Raw genomic sequence first — 14,261 nt, 5'->3', positions numbered from 1 at the left:
TTCAATCAAAGTATTAATTTTTAATATATTCATCAAAATTCTAAATATTCACTCATTTGAAATTCAAACTTAAACTTATTTTAAATGTCAATATTTTTTAAAATAAAGGCAACTCCATCTCACACTCACTCATAAGTTGAACATACTTGATAACCTAGAATGAGTGAGAAGGAAAATTAGGAAAATAATGCTTGGACTAAAGAACCCTAAGAATTTATTACGACACTAATCATTGGGGAGTGAATATTTTTTTCTCTCAAGTTAGTTTTTCTTTAAAATAAAAATTATCTTTGACTTGGTTTTAAAAATTATTTTTTACTTGCCTTAAAATAAAAAATTATTTTTGACTCAGTTTTAAAATAGATATAATATTAAGCTTAATATTGAATTAACATTATTTTTAAAAGCTTAGATTTTTAGTTAATCATTTTTTCTAAGCACTAAAATTATCTAAATCTTTTACTAAGTTTTTTTTTGCAAGAAACTGTCTCTCAAAGTTAAGTACTTAAGTTAAGCTTTTATGAAAATCCTTTTAAAGTTGTGTACTTAAGCAAAGCTTTTATCAATAATTTAAAAAAAAGGTTAAGTATTTATACCTTTAAGTGTTTAAATCTTTTTAATAGCTCATTTTTCAAACAACAATTAGTTTCAAAAGATTAAGTTTAGCTAATTTTTGTTGAAATTGAGCTAAGTATTTTCAAAACCATTTCAAATTGAGCCAAGTGTTTTTCAAAAGGCTTGTTAAAATTTAGCTAAATATTCTCTAAAGCTTCTTTTCAAATTTAGCTAAGTGACTTCTATAGTCTTTTTCAAAAGTAACTAAGTTAAATATTTGTCTCAAAAGACTTTTCAAATTTAATTAAGTATTGTTTAGAAAATTCCTTCAAACTCAGTTTTCTAAAAAGTTCTATTTAAGCATTTTACAAAAGTTTCTTAAATTTACCTAACTTTTTAGAAGCTTTTCAAAATTTACCTTAATATTATTCAAAAAGCTTTTCGAAATTAATATCTTTTAAAATGCTTTAAGAATTTAACGAAATATTTTTCAATAAAGCCTTTCGAATCTAACTAAGGTTTTTCAAAAGTCTTTTGTATCACTTCAAAATTTAAGCTAAATATTAAAAAGTTTTTTTTAGCTAAGGTCATTTATCTCTCACTTTCTTATTTACTCTCCTTTTATTTTGATATATGGCAAAGGAAGAGAGTATAAGGAAATTCAAATAAAAAATTTTAAGAAAAAGGGAAAGCTTTTATTAAGGGGGAGCTTTTGTAAGCTTCTATTTAGGGGGAGCTTTATATGTGCTTATTTATGTGTGTGCTGAATTTATGCTTTTGCTAAATTCATACTTGTGCTATCACTGTCTTTTCTTTTTAACTTAACTTTGAATTTCGGTTGCCATAATCAAAAAGGGAGAGATTGTTGGTGTGGGAAGCATCCGACGATCAAACCCAAGTTTTGATAATGGCAAAGAGATTCAAAGTTAAGATTACTTGTTTTCTAACATGCTTGAATGAGATTTCAGGAAAGTCCTAACTACGGTTAGGCAGGTGGAAAATCCTAAGGGGTGGTAACCTTAGGTCCTAGGGGGCGGCAACCCTAGGTGGAGGAAAATCCTAAGGGGGCGGTAACCCTAGGTCTTAGGGGATGGTAACCCTAGGTGGAGGAAAACTCTAGGGTGCGGTAACCCTAGGTCCTAGGGGGTGGTAACCCTAGGTGGAGGAAAACCCTAGAGAGTGGTAACCCTAGGAAGAAAGTTCAGTCGGTCTGGAGGACCGGACTTGCATCAAGTAACTCTCCTGAGTGGAGTATATGAGGGTGCGTTCCCCATAGAGGGAACAGTAGGTGTCGAGTTGACCTAGGGTTTCCGGTCGGAAATCTGAAGTCAAACCCGAATAGTCCGATGACTGTCAATTACTTGATTTATCATATTTATATCTATTCTAACTTTGTCTTGCAGGGTATGTTATTGTTTTGGGACTAACGTGTCTTGCAGGTACGAAAGAAACAAGCTAAGCCTCGGATGAACAGTGTCTGAGGCGCCTCCGTGGAGCTTGGAGGCGCCTCGGGTGCAAAGCGGGAGCTGGCTGCGAAGCAGTGCTGGAGGCGCCTCAGATGAAACTGGAGGCGCCTTGGACCAAGGCTTGAAGGCACCTTGAAGAGGCTTGGAGGCGCCTTAAAGCAGATAAGTGCGACCAGTTCTGTGTTGATCCACGCATGCGACTCGGGCAGCCTAGAGGCGCCTCAGACGTGCTTGGAGGCACCTTCAGCAGTGTATAAAATGGGTTGTTGAGGCAGCACTTCAACAATCAATTCTCTAGAGCTCTTTCTTCTGTGTGCTGCTAACAAGACGATCTGGCTGAGCTACGGCAAGACCCCGACGACTCGAAGCTTCAAGATAGTGATTTTCATCGTCGGTATAATTTGTATTCCAGCTTTAATATTGTATTTCAAAGTTGTACTCTCATTTACGATATTATAGTTGTTGCTCATCGAAAGTGATCAATGATCGCGGGCCTTGGAATATGAGTCGTCACAAGCTCCGAACCAAATAAATAATCCGTGTCTTTGTGTGTTGTTCTTTTTTCCGCTGCTTTAACACTCGAGGTTTACGAATCGAACGAAATAGCCACGAGCGCTATTCCCCCCCCCCCCCCCCCATCTAGCGTTTTTGATCCAACAGCCTTGCTCTCTTTGTGCTGTCGTCGAATTCACCGAAACTAGTTGAGGTTGCTAATGAAAAAGGTAAAGCTCTTCTCTTTTATTTCTTCCCTATTTTCTCTTCTCTATTTTTCTCAAAAGTAACTGTGTTTCTTTTTCTTTTTTTTTTTCTAATGAGTAACTATTTACAAGCAACTCTTTTTCTCCTTTGTCCAACTACACCAATAATTTTCTTTCATGTTTTATTAACTAAAGGAGAATTATAAAGTATAAATTTTATTTTATTAAGTTCTACTTAAGATGATCTTTTATGTCGGAGTGAAGGTCTTATATATATATATATAGGAATGTTAAATATTATGAGTAAGCGAGATCATAAATGATTTTTCACTAGAATCAATAGTTAAATATTTTTTATTGCATTATTTTTTAAAAAAATTATTAAATTTGCCCATCTCTTTGAAAATTCTAACTACGCTGTTTTTTTTATTTATCAACTTAATCAAAATTATTTAATTTTTATTAAAAGTACTTTAAATGGATCAGGTATTAATCAAAGCACACCTCTTGAGTGAATGCTAAGTTGAGATATGCTTTGTATTTTTTTTTTCCCGCAAATCAATCATCAATAGTGATATCAGATACAATACAAATACTTCTATTTCACCCATTAATTAGGTCAGATAAAATTGTCTATATTTCTATCTTTCATGTCTCTATATGTGAGTCTTCATATATATTGATGATTTATATTAATAATTAATAGCCATTTGTAATTTATCTTTTTCATATTAATCTAGAGATAAATTAATAGTGACATTTACTAATCATCTTTTTACCATGTATCAAAAACAATTAAATATTGACCGACTATGTTTCCATCCTTAATATCTCAATACGTAGGAAAAGAATAAGAAAACGACAACCGCCTATTTTGTTGCCACCCTTAACGTGACAATTAAATAGTGACCACCACTAGACTCTATTAACTTTATAATAGAGTAGTTAATCATTGCCACCACTATGATTAACTTTATAATAGCCGAGACTAAGAGTAGACTAACTTTAGAAGACTGACTCGTAGACTTAGAATAATTTAGTTGGAATTTCCAATTCATCCATATAAAAATCTCTTGTATCAATATTATTAGAATAATTTATTAATTATTATAATATTAAAAATTAATTATTTTATTTTTATCAAAATTATTATATAAAAAATATTATTATATCAAAATATTTTTTTATCAACTTATATAAAACTATTTTAATTTTATTAAAATCAATTTAAATTAATTAAAATTATTTTTAAATCACTATGTAACTATTTAAGTAGCTATTATCTGATTATAACTGAACTTTATGAGTTGAATCTTAAATCCTGAATTCTAATATTGTTATAACAACTACTCAATAGCATATAGCAAACGACTGCTCATTAATTACTTCAAAGTAAAAAAAATGACAATTTATAAAATATAATTATATTAAATATTTTTTAACAACTTGATCAAAATCATTTAAATTTTATTAAAATTGCTTAAATGGATCAAAATCATTTTTAAATAATTGTTTATTAAATAGCTACTATACAATTGTAATTAAATTTTAAAATCTTGAACCTTAAATTTTAAATTTTAGCATTATCATAATGATAACATAAAACAACTACTCAATAACTGCTATTAATGAAATACCGGCTATTTCACTTTAATCAAAATCATTATATATAAAATATTATTATATCATTTTTTAAATTAATTTGATCAAACCCACTTAAATTTTACCAAAATTACTTTCAATAATAGTTACCTTCAAATCAAGAATCCTAAATTTTAAATACTATTATATCAAAATAATTGTTTATGAACTTGTCAAAATTATTTAATTTTTTATTAAAATTAGTTTAATTAGTAAAATTATATTAAAATAATTAAAACAGATACTTAACAATTATTAGAATACTACAATAATTGGTACATATTATAATAGATAATCTTAATTGTTACAATAACATAATAGTTGTTACGATATTTTATAGTATAATAATAATTCTATAAACAACATATTAGGAGTACAGATTCTCTAGACCGTAATTTATTATACAAAGGATAGATTATTACATCTATTGGTTGATGAGATGGATCCCATCTATTTAATAGGTAGGATCCATCTTCAACAAGCAATCAATTTTATGATCCATTTTTTTTACCGTAAATTATAGTTCAGAGGACCTAGCGGACATATTAGAGTAGTTAATAGTAATTTTTTTTTAAAAAAAAAAATAATACTCATGTGATGATTCCGTAAATGTAGGACGTTTGTTGTTTTTTAAGTACTTCTTCACTGCTCAATCCTCTATTTAATTGATGACAAAAGGTGAATACGTTCGTCCTTAGCGTCCCTGCCAATCCGTCTCAGGGCCAACACGGAAGAGGTAAATCACGGACGACTATTAGCCTTTGGAATAGTGACTAACACATAAGGGAGACATTTATCTCGGTTTTACCGAGATTCGAACCCCAAACCTCATTGATGATAATACCTTGTGTACTAACCATTAGATCCATCCAAGGGGTCACGCAATTCTCTATTTAAGAAGCATATGAGATGACCATTCATCTCCATCAAACGAGCACCAGCAAAGAAATTTCTAATGGGTGGCAAAGAAACAAATTCCACTGTTCATATCTCCTCCACTTTCATCCTAAACAAAATCCTTATTTGGCTTCACCTTCTCTTGATCTCCAAAGCCACCACCGTCGCCCATGCCGCTCACCAGGAGCAGCGCATCCTCCTCCGCCTGAGAGCTCACTGGAGCAGCACCTCTGCTCTCAGCTCATGGAGCACCTCCGCTCCCCACTGCCAATGGCCAGGAGTCCAGTGCAAAAATGGTGGCTTCGTCAACGGCATATCCGTCCCCAACATGAACATCGCCCAGTCAGTCCCAGCCTTCATCTGCGACCTCAACAATCTCTCCCACCTCGACCTCGCCTACAACAACATAGCCACTGGCTTCCCTACTGGACTCTACCGCTGCTCCAGCCTCCAGTACCTCGACCTCTCCCAAAACTACTTTGTCGGAGAGATTCCAGGCGATATCGACAAGTTGTCTTCTCGCCTCCGGCACCTCGACCTCTCGGGTAACAACTTCACCGGCGACGTCCCACCGTCAATTGGCCGGATTAAGTCACTGCAGTTCCTGCACCTCGACAGCAACCAATTGAATGGCTCGTTTCCGGCCGAGCTTGGCCAACTCTCGATGCTCCAAAATCTCACTCTCGCATACAATCAATTTGCAAACCAACGGATTCCCGATGAGTTCGGGAATATGAGGAGCCTCAAGTACCTCTGGATGTCGGAGACTCAAGTCACAGGTGAGATACCGGAGAGTTTCCAGAATCTAAAAGAGCTAGAACATCTCGACCTGGCGATGAATTTGCTTAATGGCTCAATTCCTGAATCCATATGGTCGCTGGAGAAGCTCAAAAGAATCTACTTGTATGCCAATGAGCTATCCGGAGAAATCAGCGGCGAGATCAGGGCGACAGGCTTGGAGGAGATCGATGTGTCCATCAACAGTCTCAACGGGTCGATACCGGTGGGATTCGGCAACCTCTTCAATCTCACCAAGTTGTTCATGTACTACAATGAACTATCCGGCGAGATTCCCAACGACATCGCCTTTCTTCCCAAGCTATATGACATTAGGCTCTTCGGTAACCGGTTCAGTGGAGTTTTGCCAACAGAGCTCGGGAACCACTCCAAGCTGACGAATTTTGAGGTATCAGACAACAGGATTTCCGGCAGCTTGCCTGAAGGCCTGTGTGCAAAAGGAGCTCTGAATTCGGTGGTGGTCTTCAACAACAACTTCTCCGGCGAACTGACAGCGTTTCTCGCCGATGAGTGTCACACCTTGACTAACATTCAACTCTATAACAATAGCTTCTCCGGCGAGTTTCCCTTCAAGATATGGTCGACTGCAGTAAATTTGACGACGGTGTTGATCCATCACAACCTCTTGTCTGGCACTTTGCCGGACACACTGCCAAGAAGCCTAACGCGCTTGGAAATCGAAGACAACCTCTTCTTTGGAAAAATCCCGTCCTCAACTCCAGAACTGCAAGTTCTCAAAGCGAGTAACAATAGGTTCTCAGGCGAAATTCCAGCAGTACTCACCGGAATGTCGAGGCTCCTGAATCTATTGCTTGATGGAAATCAAATCTCCGGTTCAATTCCAGCAGACATATCCGCTTTGAAGTCACTTACAGAGCTCAACCTCAAGAACAACAACCTCTCGGGAAACATCCCGCCAGAAATTGGACTGTTGTCGGAGCTCAAAATAATAGACCTTTCATGGAACATGCTATCAGGGCCAATTCCGCTGGAGATGGGCAACCTTAAACTCATCTCCCTTAACTTGTCTCACAACCAACTATCCGGCGAGATACCCCTTCAGTTGCAGAACCAAGATTACGAGCAAAGCTTTTCAGCAAATCCCGATCTCTGCTCCTCCAAGTCCATAGTCAAGCTCAAACTTTGTGCACACCGCACGGCCAGTATCGATAGTATGTCTTCGCAGAGACTGATCATAATATTGCTAGCGCTCAGTGGATTCATGCTCCTGATGGTTACTGTGATGGGGATATTAATGTGCCACCGGCAGCCCGACATCGTTGATGAGCTGCCGTTGAAGCTCACTTCTTTTCAGAAAGTGGACTTCACTGAAGCCAACATAATAGGTAAGCTAACAGTGCAAGGGAGGGTGTGTACAGAATCGACATCAGCAATCACACCAGCATGACAGTTGCCGTAAAGAAAATTCGGAATACCGGAAAGATAGACTGGAAGATGGGGAAGGCCTTGGAGGCTGAAGTCAAGATTTTGGGCTCAATCCGGCATGCCAGCATTGTAAAGCTACTCTGTTGCGTCTCGAATGCAGACTCCAAGTTCCTTGTCTATGAGTACATGGAGAATGGAAGCCGGGATCAGTGGCTACACTGACGGCGAGCGAGATCAGACTCTGAGCATAATGAGCCATTTAATTGGCCCAAGAGGTTGGGAATTGTCATTTTGATCCGGTCTGAAATCTAAAAAGATGACGCATTGGGTACGATGAGCGGTCCGATTGACTAACAGAAGACTTTTCCTTTCCCAAAAAATGTTCTCCTTCATTCTTGACAATCTTTCTTGCACATACCGCAAAGAGAGCAAAGACGAGCGGTACATTAAGAATAAGGGAGGGGTCTCTGGCGCAAACATTCCGACGTTCAAGTTAAGACAGTAGTCGAGCGAAAATTGGAGAAGAAGATGAACAGTAAAGTGGATGCGTGTATGTTTTTCAGTGTCTAAAAACATACTTGGTCAACGAAGATGACCCCTTTTTATATTGGCCCTCAGAATCCTTCATAATCATAAGGTGTTAGAGAATCTCTAGTATCAAAATATGTCGAGTAATAGAATATGGGTAGCCACCCTTCGAGAAAGGTTTCGTTTAATGCACATGAATTATCTTTTGTAACTCCCGTATTAATGAGGTGGCTGAGAATGTTTGATGTCAAACTATGTCAAGTAACGCCACACAATGGAAGTTATACATCCATCCTCGGAGGAAGGTTCCATTTCATGTATATACCTTGGTGGCGGAATATTTTTTGATGAGTAACTATTATTCTATGACAGATTGTTGTGATTTTCGGACAATATGGTCTTTTGGAGACAGTCCAATCGACCTAGTAGCCGATCAGCTGTATGGTGGAAGATTGGCAAGAGAAATGGGGAACTAAGTCCTTTAAGTCCAATAGGCCCTTTGGTCGACCGACCATATGCTGAGAGTTACCTTAGCGTTGAGAGATGAGGATCTATGACCTATAAGTCCAACTCTTTGACCAACTAGCCATATGTTGGGAGTTGTATTGTAGAAACGAGGAGTTGGGTCTTATATGCCTAATCGTTGAGGGAGCTGATCGAGTTTATTTTGTGTATATGGGCACTGAGGAGTGGAGCGCTAAGTTCCCTAAGTTCGACCGACTCTGAGATCGACTAACCACATGCTGAGAGACTTGTGTTGAAAGAATGGGGATTTGGGGGGGGGGGGGGGGGGGTGAACCCTATACATCCGATCGACTTTTGGGTCGATCGGCTATATATTGAGCACCTTGATATTGAGAAGTGGAATGCTAAGGTCCTTAAGTCTGACCGACTTCATACTAAATGTATTAGCATTAAGAAGTGAGGAGCCAAGTCCTGGTGAGAGTTGTTGGTATAATTTCTCCTTGGTCAAAGTTGACTAAGTTGACTAAACTTGAGTTTGTTAAAGTTTGAGTCTTAATATTTGAGTTTTGATGTTTGACAATGTATGAAAATTGCAGGTGCAATTGTCCATATGGGATATTAACAATCAAAGGTTGACCAAAAGAGTTAACTGGGAAGTCTTAACTAGAGGTTAGGTGAGCGTAAGACCAACGGAAAGGTTGGAAGGAAAAGAAAATCCGAGTGGGTCAGTGTTAACCAGACACTTGGTGTGGAAAGTCCTGGTGAGTAAAGCCAAGTAGATTGGAAAGTTCTAATAAGTGAAGCAGGCAGCAGGAAAGTCCTAATAAGTCCTTATCAGTTGATTGATCCAGCTATCCCAATTGATTCTCCGATTGATTGAGATATGATTGTTGTGCAGGTTGCGAGTTTTGGACAGCTAGGATCACCTAGATCCGATGTGGCAATCGATTGAGAGTAAGATCAATCGATTGGGAACCCTAGATCGCGATGGATAAAGCCTTTGACGAGGTTCAAATGCAACAAAGCTTACACGATTCTTCTCTACTACTGTTCGTTGGACTTTGAGTTTGGAAGACAAGTGTTGCTACACTTTCCTAGAGTTGTCAAACGGGCTTACCCGTGGTGGGGCTGGTCGGCCTATGGCAAGTCAAGCATTTAGCGGGGCGGGGCGAGCCGACCTGTCAACTTGGTGAGTTGGGAAATCTCCAACCCAACTCAATTGAAGGCGGGTTGCTAGTTTGGCGGGCCAACCCGTGGGCCTATAAAACTTTTTAAAAAAGAATTAAAAAAACTTTCATATTTTCGGTAAGCTTCTGCAGCTTGATATGTAACCTTTAAAAGGAGAATGAAAAATTATAGCTTGAGATAAATTCACATAAAACTTTACTTGAAGAAGAGATTGATGGTTTGCGAGAGACAATTAGGAAGATCAAAGCAGTGAAGGGAGAGATAGATGAATTGTGGGCTATGTAAGAGTTGATAGTTGTCGACCATTGAAGCAAATTTCAATACTTCAAGCTGAAAAAGATTCAACCATCTATGACTTCAATCTCATGATCAATAAAGTCGAAAGCCAGCTAGAAAAACTTTCATACCTTAAATCATATCGTGTCCTTCTTGTTGGAACCCCAAGGTTGTTTTGGTGTGATTAACAAGTTAAGTTAAGTCATGTGATTTTTTAACCTTGTGTCTAAGTATACAGGAGCACAGGGAGTCGAGCGAAAGACGCAGCTAGCGAGAAGGATGGCACGGGAGCGTGCATCTGAGGGGCGAGGCGCTGTAGAAGAGTACACCGACGGACGAGAAGGAAGCGTGCGGTGTTCCCGAGGGAAGAGAAGTCGGAGCGAAAGATTGCTCAGGGAGCAAGAGACGCAGCTAGCAAGAAGGTCGGATCCCAAATTTCTTATAGTGACTTATAATCTTTCTTTTCTTCTCTACTATTGTTATTTCATTTGCAGAGCTTTGTAACTGTTGGATCGATATGCACACGTGAGAGGGGGTGAATCACGTGGTTTTTAAAAACTTATTTTCTCATTTTTAAAATCAAAGTGTACGCAGCGGAAAGTAAATAAGAAAGCAAACAAAACACCAGAAAACACGAGCGATTTTTACTTGGTTCGGAGCCTTCGGCGACTTCTACTCCAAGACGCAGGTTCCGCGGACCTATCGATGGGTAATCCACTAAAAACCTCTTTCGGTACCTTCGGAAGAGAAAATCGAGTATAAGAAAGATTAGGTCAACTGCAACACACTGCACTTGTCCTTTTGTAGTAATTAAGCAAAAAAAATGTTACCAACACTTATGGATCGAAATAAAAGCACTTGTGTTGATGTCGGTCTGCTGGGCACGATTGGAACTCCTTGGAGCAGTCGTCGGGCATAGCAGCTTTGCCATAGAGTTGTAGCAAGAACCAAAAGCAGTCGAAAGCTTAAACAGAGGCACAGTAGCTTGTATATTAGTGTTATTTGAATGGCTTCTCGAGACAGCCTTATATAATGCATGAAAGGTGCCTTCCATAGTCGCCGAAGGCGTTTCCAATGGGTTAAACTTGATCTCGAACAACCCGACACTTATCCGCAGTGAGGTCAAAAGTTTACCTTGCGGAAAGCACCTTCCATAACCATAGAAGGCGCCTTCTATGAACAATACAAAGATGCCTTCACTGCTTGAAGGCGCCTTCGGACACTGTTCATCCGAAGGCAAATATGCTCTTTTTGTCCTACAAAATAATGTTAGTCCAAATAATCTGCAAAACAAATATTAGGATAATAATAATTAATAATAAAGAGTAGTAATTAGTTTCTGTCCTCCCAGGACCAGAAACTAGTCAAGGTCTCAATTTAGGGATCCTAAATGAACCTAAACTAGATCGACGCCTACTGTCCCTCAACTGGGACGCGTCCTCACAAGGTCACTCTCCTCTAGTGACTTACCTTAACTTACTCATTTGCCAGACATCTGATTAGCCCGTCGACCTGTCTAAACTGCAAACTAGCTATCCGATCGACCTATTGACCTAGCTGGATTTCTTACCAAATATCCGGTCAGTCTGTCAACCTATCTGGACTTCGTACCAGTTATCCAATCGACCCGTTGACATAGCTGGATTTCGCTAGATATCCGGTCAGTCTGTCGGCCTATCTAAACTTCTCCTGCACACTTAATCAAGTGGTTATATCACAACAAAACCTAATTTAACTTACTTGTCATTCATCAAAGCCTAAGTTAGACCGTTAGTGCAAACTACACCAACAATCTCCCCCTTTTTAATGTAATGATAACCTATATTAAGTTAGTAAAAAAAATACAAGCATAAATAGACAAATGATATTTAAGTTATTCAATAGACAAATGATATTTAAGTTATTCGAATTTCGGTGTTTGCTAACTTAATCCCCAACCCTCTCCCTTTGTCATTCATCAAAACCATGAACAGACAACTAAGAAAAAAATATGCTAAGTAAAGTAAAAAATTTTGATAACAGAATAAGTTCTAGGATTACTTGGGGAAGTCAAAAAACTTTTATAATCATAAAGACTTTTCAAAGTGTTTTCAAAAAGTATTGGTCAACATATCGTAGAATACTCTCAAAATAGTTTTTAAAACTATTATTGTTACAAACTGTTTTAGAAAAGAATTTAAGTATAGAAACGATTTTTAAGAAACTTTGAAAATAATAAGGTTTTTACAAGACATCTTTCAAAGCAATTTTCAAAAATTGAGATAGGTGTCAAATTGATTTTGTTTTTAAAAGACATCTTAAAACAAATTTTAAAACACTTTATATCAGAATTTTCGTAAGGCTACTAAAGTTGAAATTTCCAAAATCTACTAACCTTAAAAAACTTAAAGAGTTTTAAGCATGAAAAATCTTTTAAAATAGCCTCCAAAAAAGTTTTCCAAAAGTAAAATTATGAAAATGCTAGGTCTTGCAACAATGAAACTTTTCCAAGAATAAAAGGCATTTTCCAAGAATTTAAATAACACTTTTCAAAAAATAATTTAAAAAAATGATTTAAGGTAGTTTAAAAAAAATTGAAATGGTTGACAAATTTATTTTTCAAAACTTATAAATTGAGAAATAACAGAGTTTTCCAAAAACATATTTTCAAAGGTGTGATTTGAAAATAATTTTTAGAAAAATTTGAAAATCAATTCTCCCGTGAACATGAGATTATTTCAAATTCATCTAATCAACTATAAATTATCCTTAACTGTCTAACCGTTAGTTACTAACTAACTATTGTTGGTACGGGAAGCATCCGACGATCGAACCTATGTTTTGATTATGTCAAAGGGTTCAAAGTTAGATTGTCTTGTTATCTAACAAGGTCGAATGAGTTTGTAGAAAAGTCCTAAGTGTACTTAGGTAAAAGTTCTAGCTGTTAGGCAAGTGGAAAATCCTAGGGGGTGGTAACCCTATGTCTACCCCCAGGTAGTCCCTGTCCGAAGAAATTTCAGCAGCATCTCCCCTGTACGGCGGACAATATGAATCTCAGTATACATATATCTATACCTCGGCCACACTCGGCCGGAACAATACAATACAAATAAGAAACAACCACGCAGTTTATATCAATATTCCACACAGCTCAACATATAATCAGTCCACGCAGTTTAATAAGGAAGAACGATATAAAACCAACGAAGATATACGTACACATCCTACTCCACTACAACGAAGAAAATAAATCCACGACGTAGTGTGAAAATCTGCAGCGGAAAACAAAAGCAGCAAACCCAAAGGTTCGACATAAAGTCCACAATACAAACCCACAATACAAGTATACGTATAAAAGCGAATACAGAAAACGATATCTAGAAATCCTCGCGACCAAGGGGCTAGCGACTGGAATCTCTCCTGACGGCCTCAACTTGAAAAATAGTAACAACGGGGTGAGTTCAAGAACTCAGCAGGTAAACCAATAGACATGTACAGCAATATATATCCACTAGTAATAGCCTAAGGTACAGTCTCCTAAACCATGGGATCAAGAGTACAGTTCTCTAACCATACAACCTACGGTGTAGTCTCCTAACAGAATAACAGATATGCATAGCCGAAATAAACTGTAGTAACCAGCAATATGCATAAAGTACAGTCTATAGCAAGAATAACAAGAAAATGCATAACTGTAATAAACTGTACTCACCGGCGAGGCTTGTGCAACTGACTGTAAACATACACAGATAAAGATAGTCAGAGCAAAAGCATATAACCTGTATGCATGTCAATCATATGCAATCACCAAAATGCATCAATCATAATTAATGCAATCTGTGCATATGATGCAAATGACATGGTCACCCCTGACGCCAGTCAGAATCTCACACACAATGGTGAGACCGCGTGGGTAGGGCTGTGACACCGTGCACTCTGTCGTCACTACCCCTGAAGAGTGACCGAGTGGACGGGATGCACCGGAGTACACCTATCCTCCAACCTCAACTATAGGAGGGAGCGCGATGCTCTCATCTCCCGGTACGCAATGACGGGGAGGGACCCCGGTGTGCTACCACGCTGCCTATCACACTACCCATGAGTGGAGCCTCCAGCGGAGCACCACCGGGCAACCTACACACCCTGTGTGCTGTGCCACTACCCATGCAATGGTCACGTGGTGTGCAGGTCAATGTAGCCGGCCGACGAGCTCAACAATAATGGAGTCGTCAATCGCCCAGCATGCAATCATGCGATATGGTGCATGCGGCTACAGTATGTCATACCTGAACATATCCTCCTCCATATGTGTAGATGCCAAACAGATAAACACATATATAACAAGGATAATAAACAGCATAAATCCAAAGACATCACATATAAC

At 38.0% G+C, this 14,261-nt stretch overlaps 1 protein-coding gene across 1 annotated transcript; it reads left to right on the top strand.

Moving 5' to 3' along the window:
• The first annotated feature begins 5,315 nt into the window (after positions 1 to 5,315).
• On the top strand, positions 5,316 to 7,463 carry LOC121995238 (receptor-like protein kinase HSL1). Its single transcript, XM_042549026.1, has one exon. The coding sequence runs from the start codon at positions 5,316 to 5,318 to the stop codon at positions 7,461 to 7,463; it is 2,148 nt and encodes a 715-aa protein (XP_042404960.1).
• Positions 7,464 to 14,261: the final 6,798 nt, after the last annotated feature.

Source organism: Zingiber officinale, chromosome 6A, assembly GCF_018446385.1.
Source record: "Zingiber officinale cultivar Zhangliang chromosome 6A, Zo_v1.1, whole genome shotgun sequence".
Taxonomy (NCBI): domain Eukaryota; kingdom Viridiplantae; phylum Streptophyta; class Magnoliopsida; order Zingiberales; family Zingiberaceae; genus Zingiber; species Zingiber officinale.
Note: the sequence above shows the minus strand (reverse complement) of the source record. Positions and strands in the feature narration are given on the sequence as shown.

Coding starts and splice junctions, on each gene's coding strand:
- LOC121995238 (XM_042549026.1), top strand. CDS start 5,316: ATGGGTGGCAAAGAAACAAATTCCACTGTTCATATCTCCTCCACTTTC.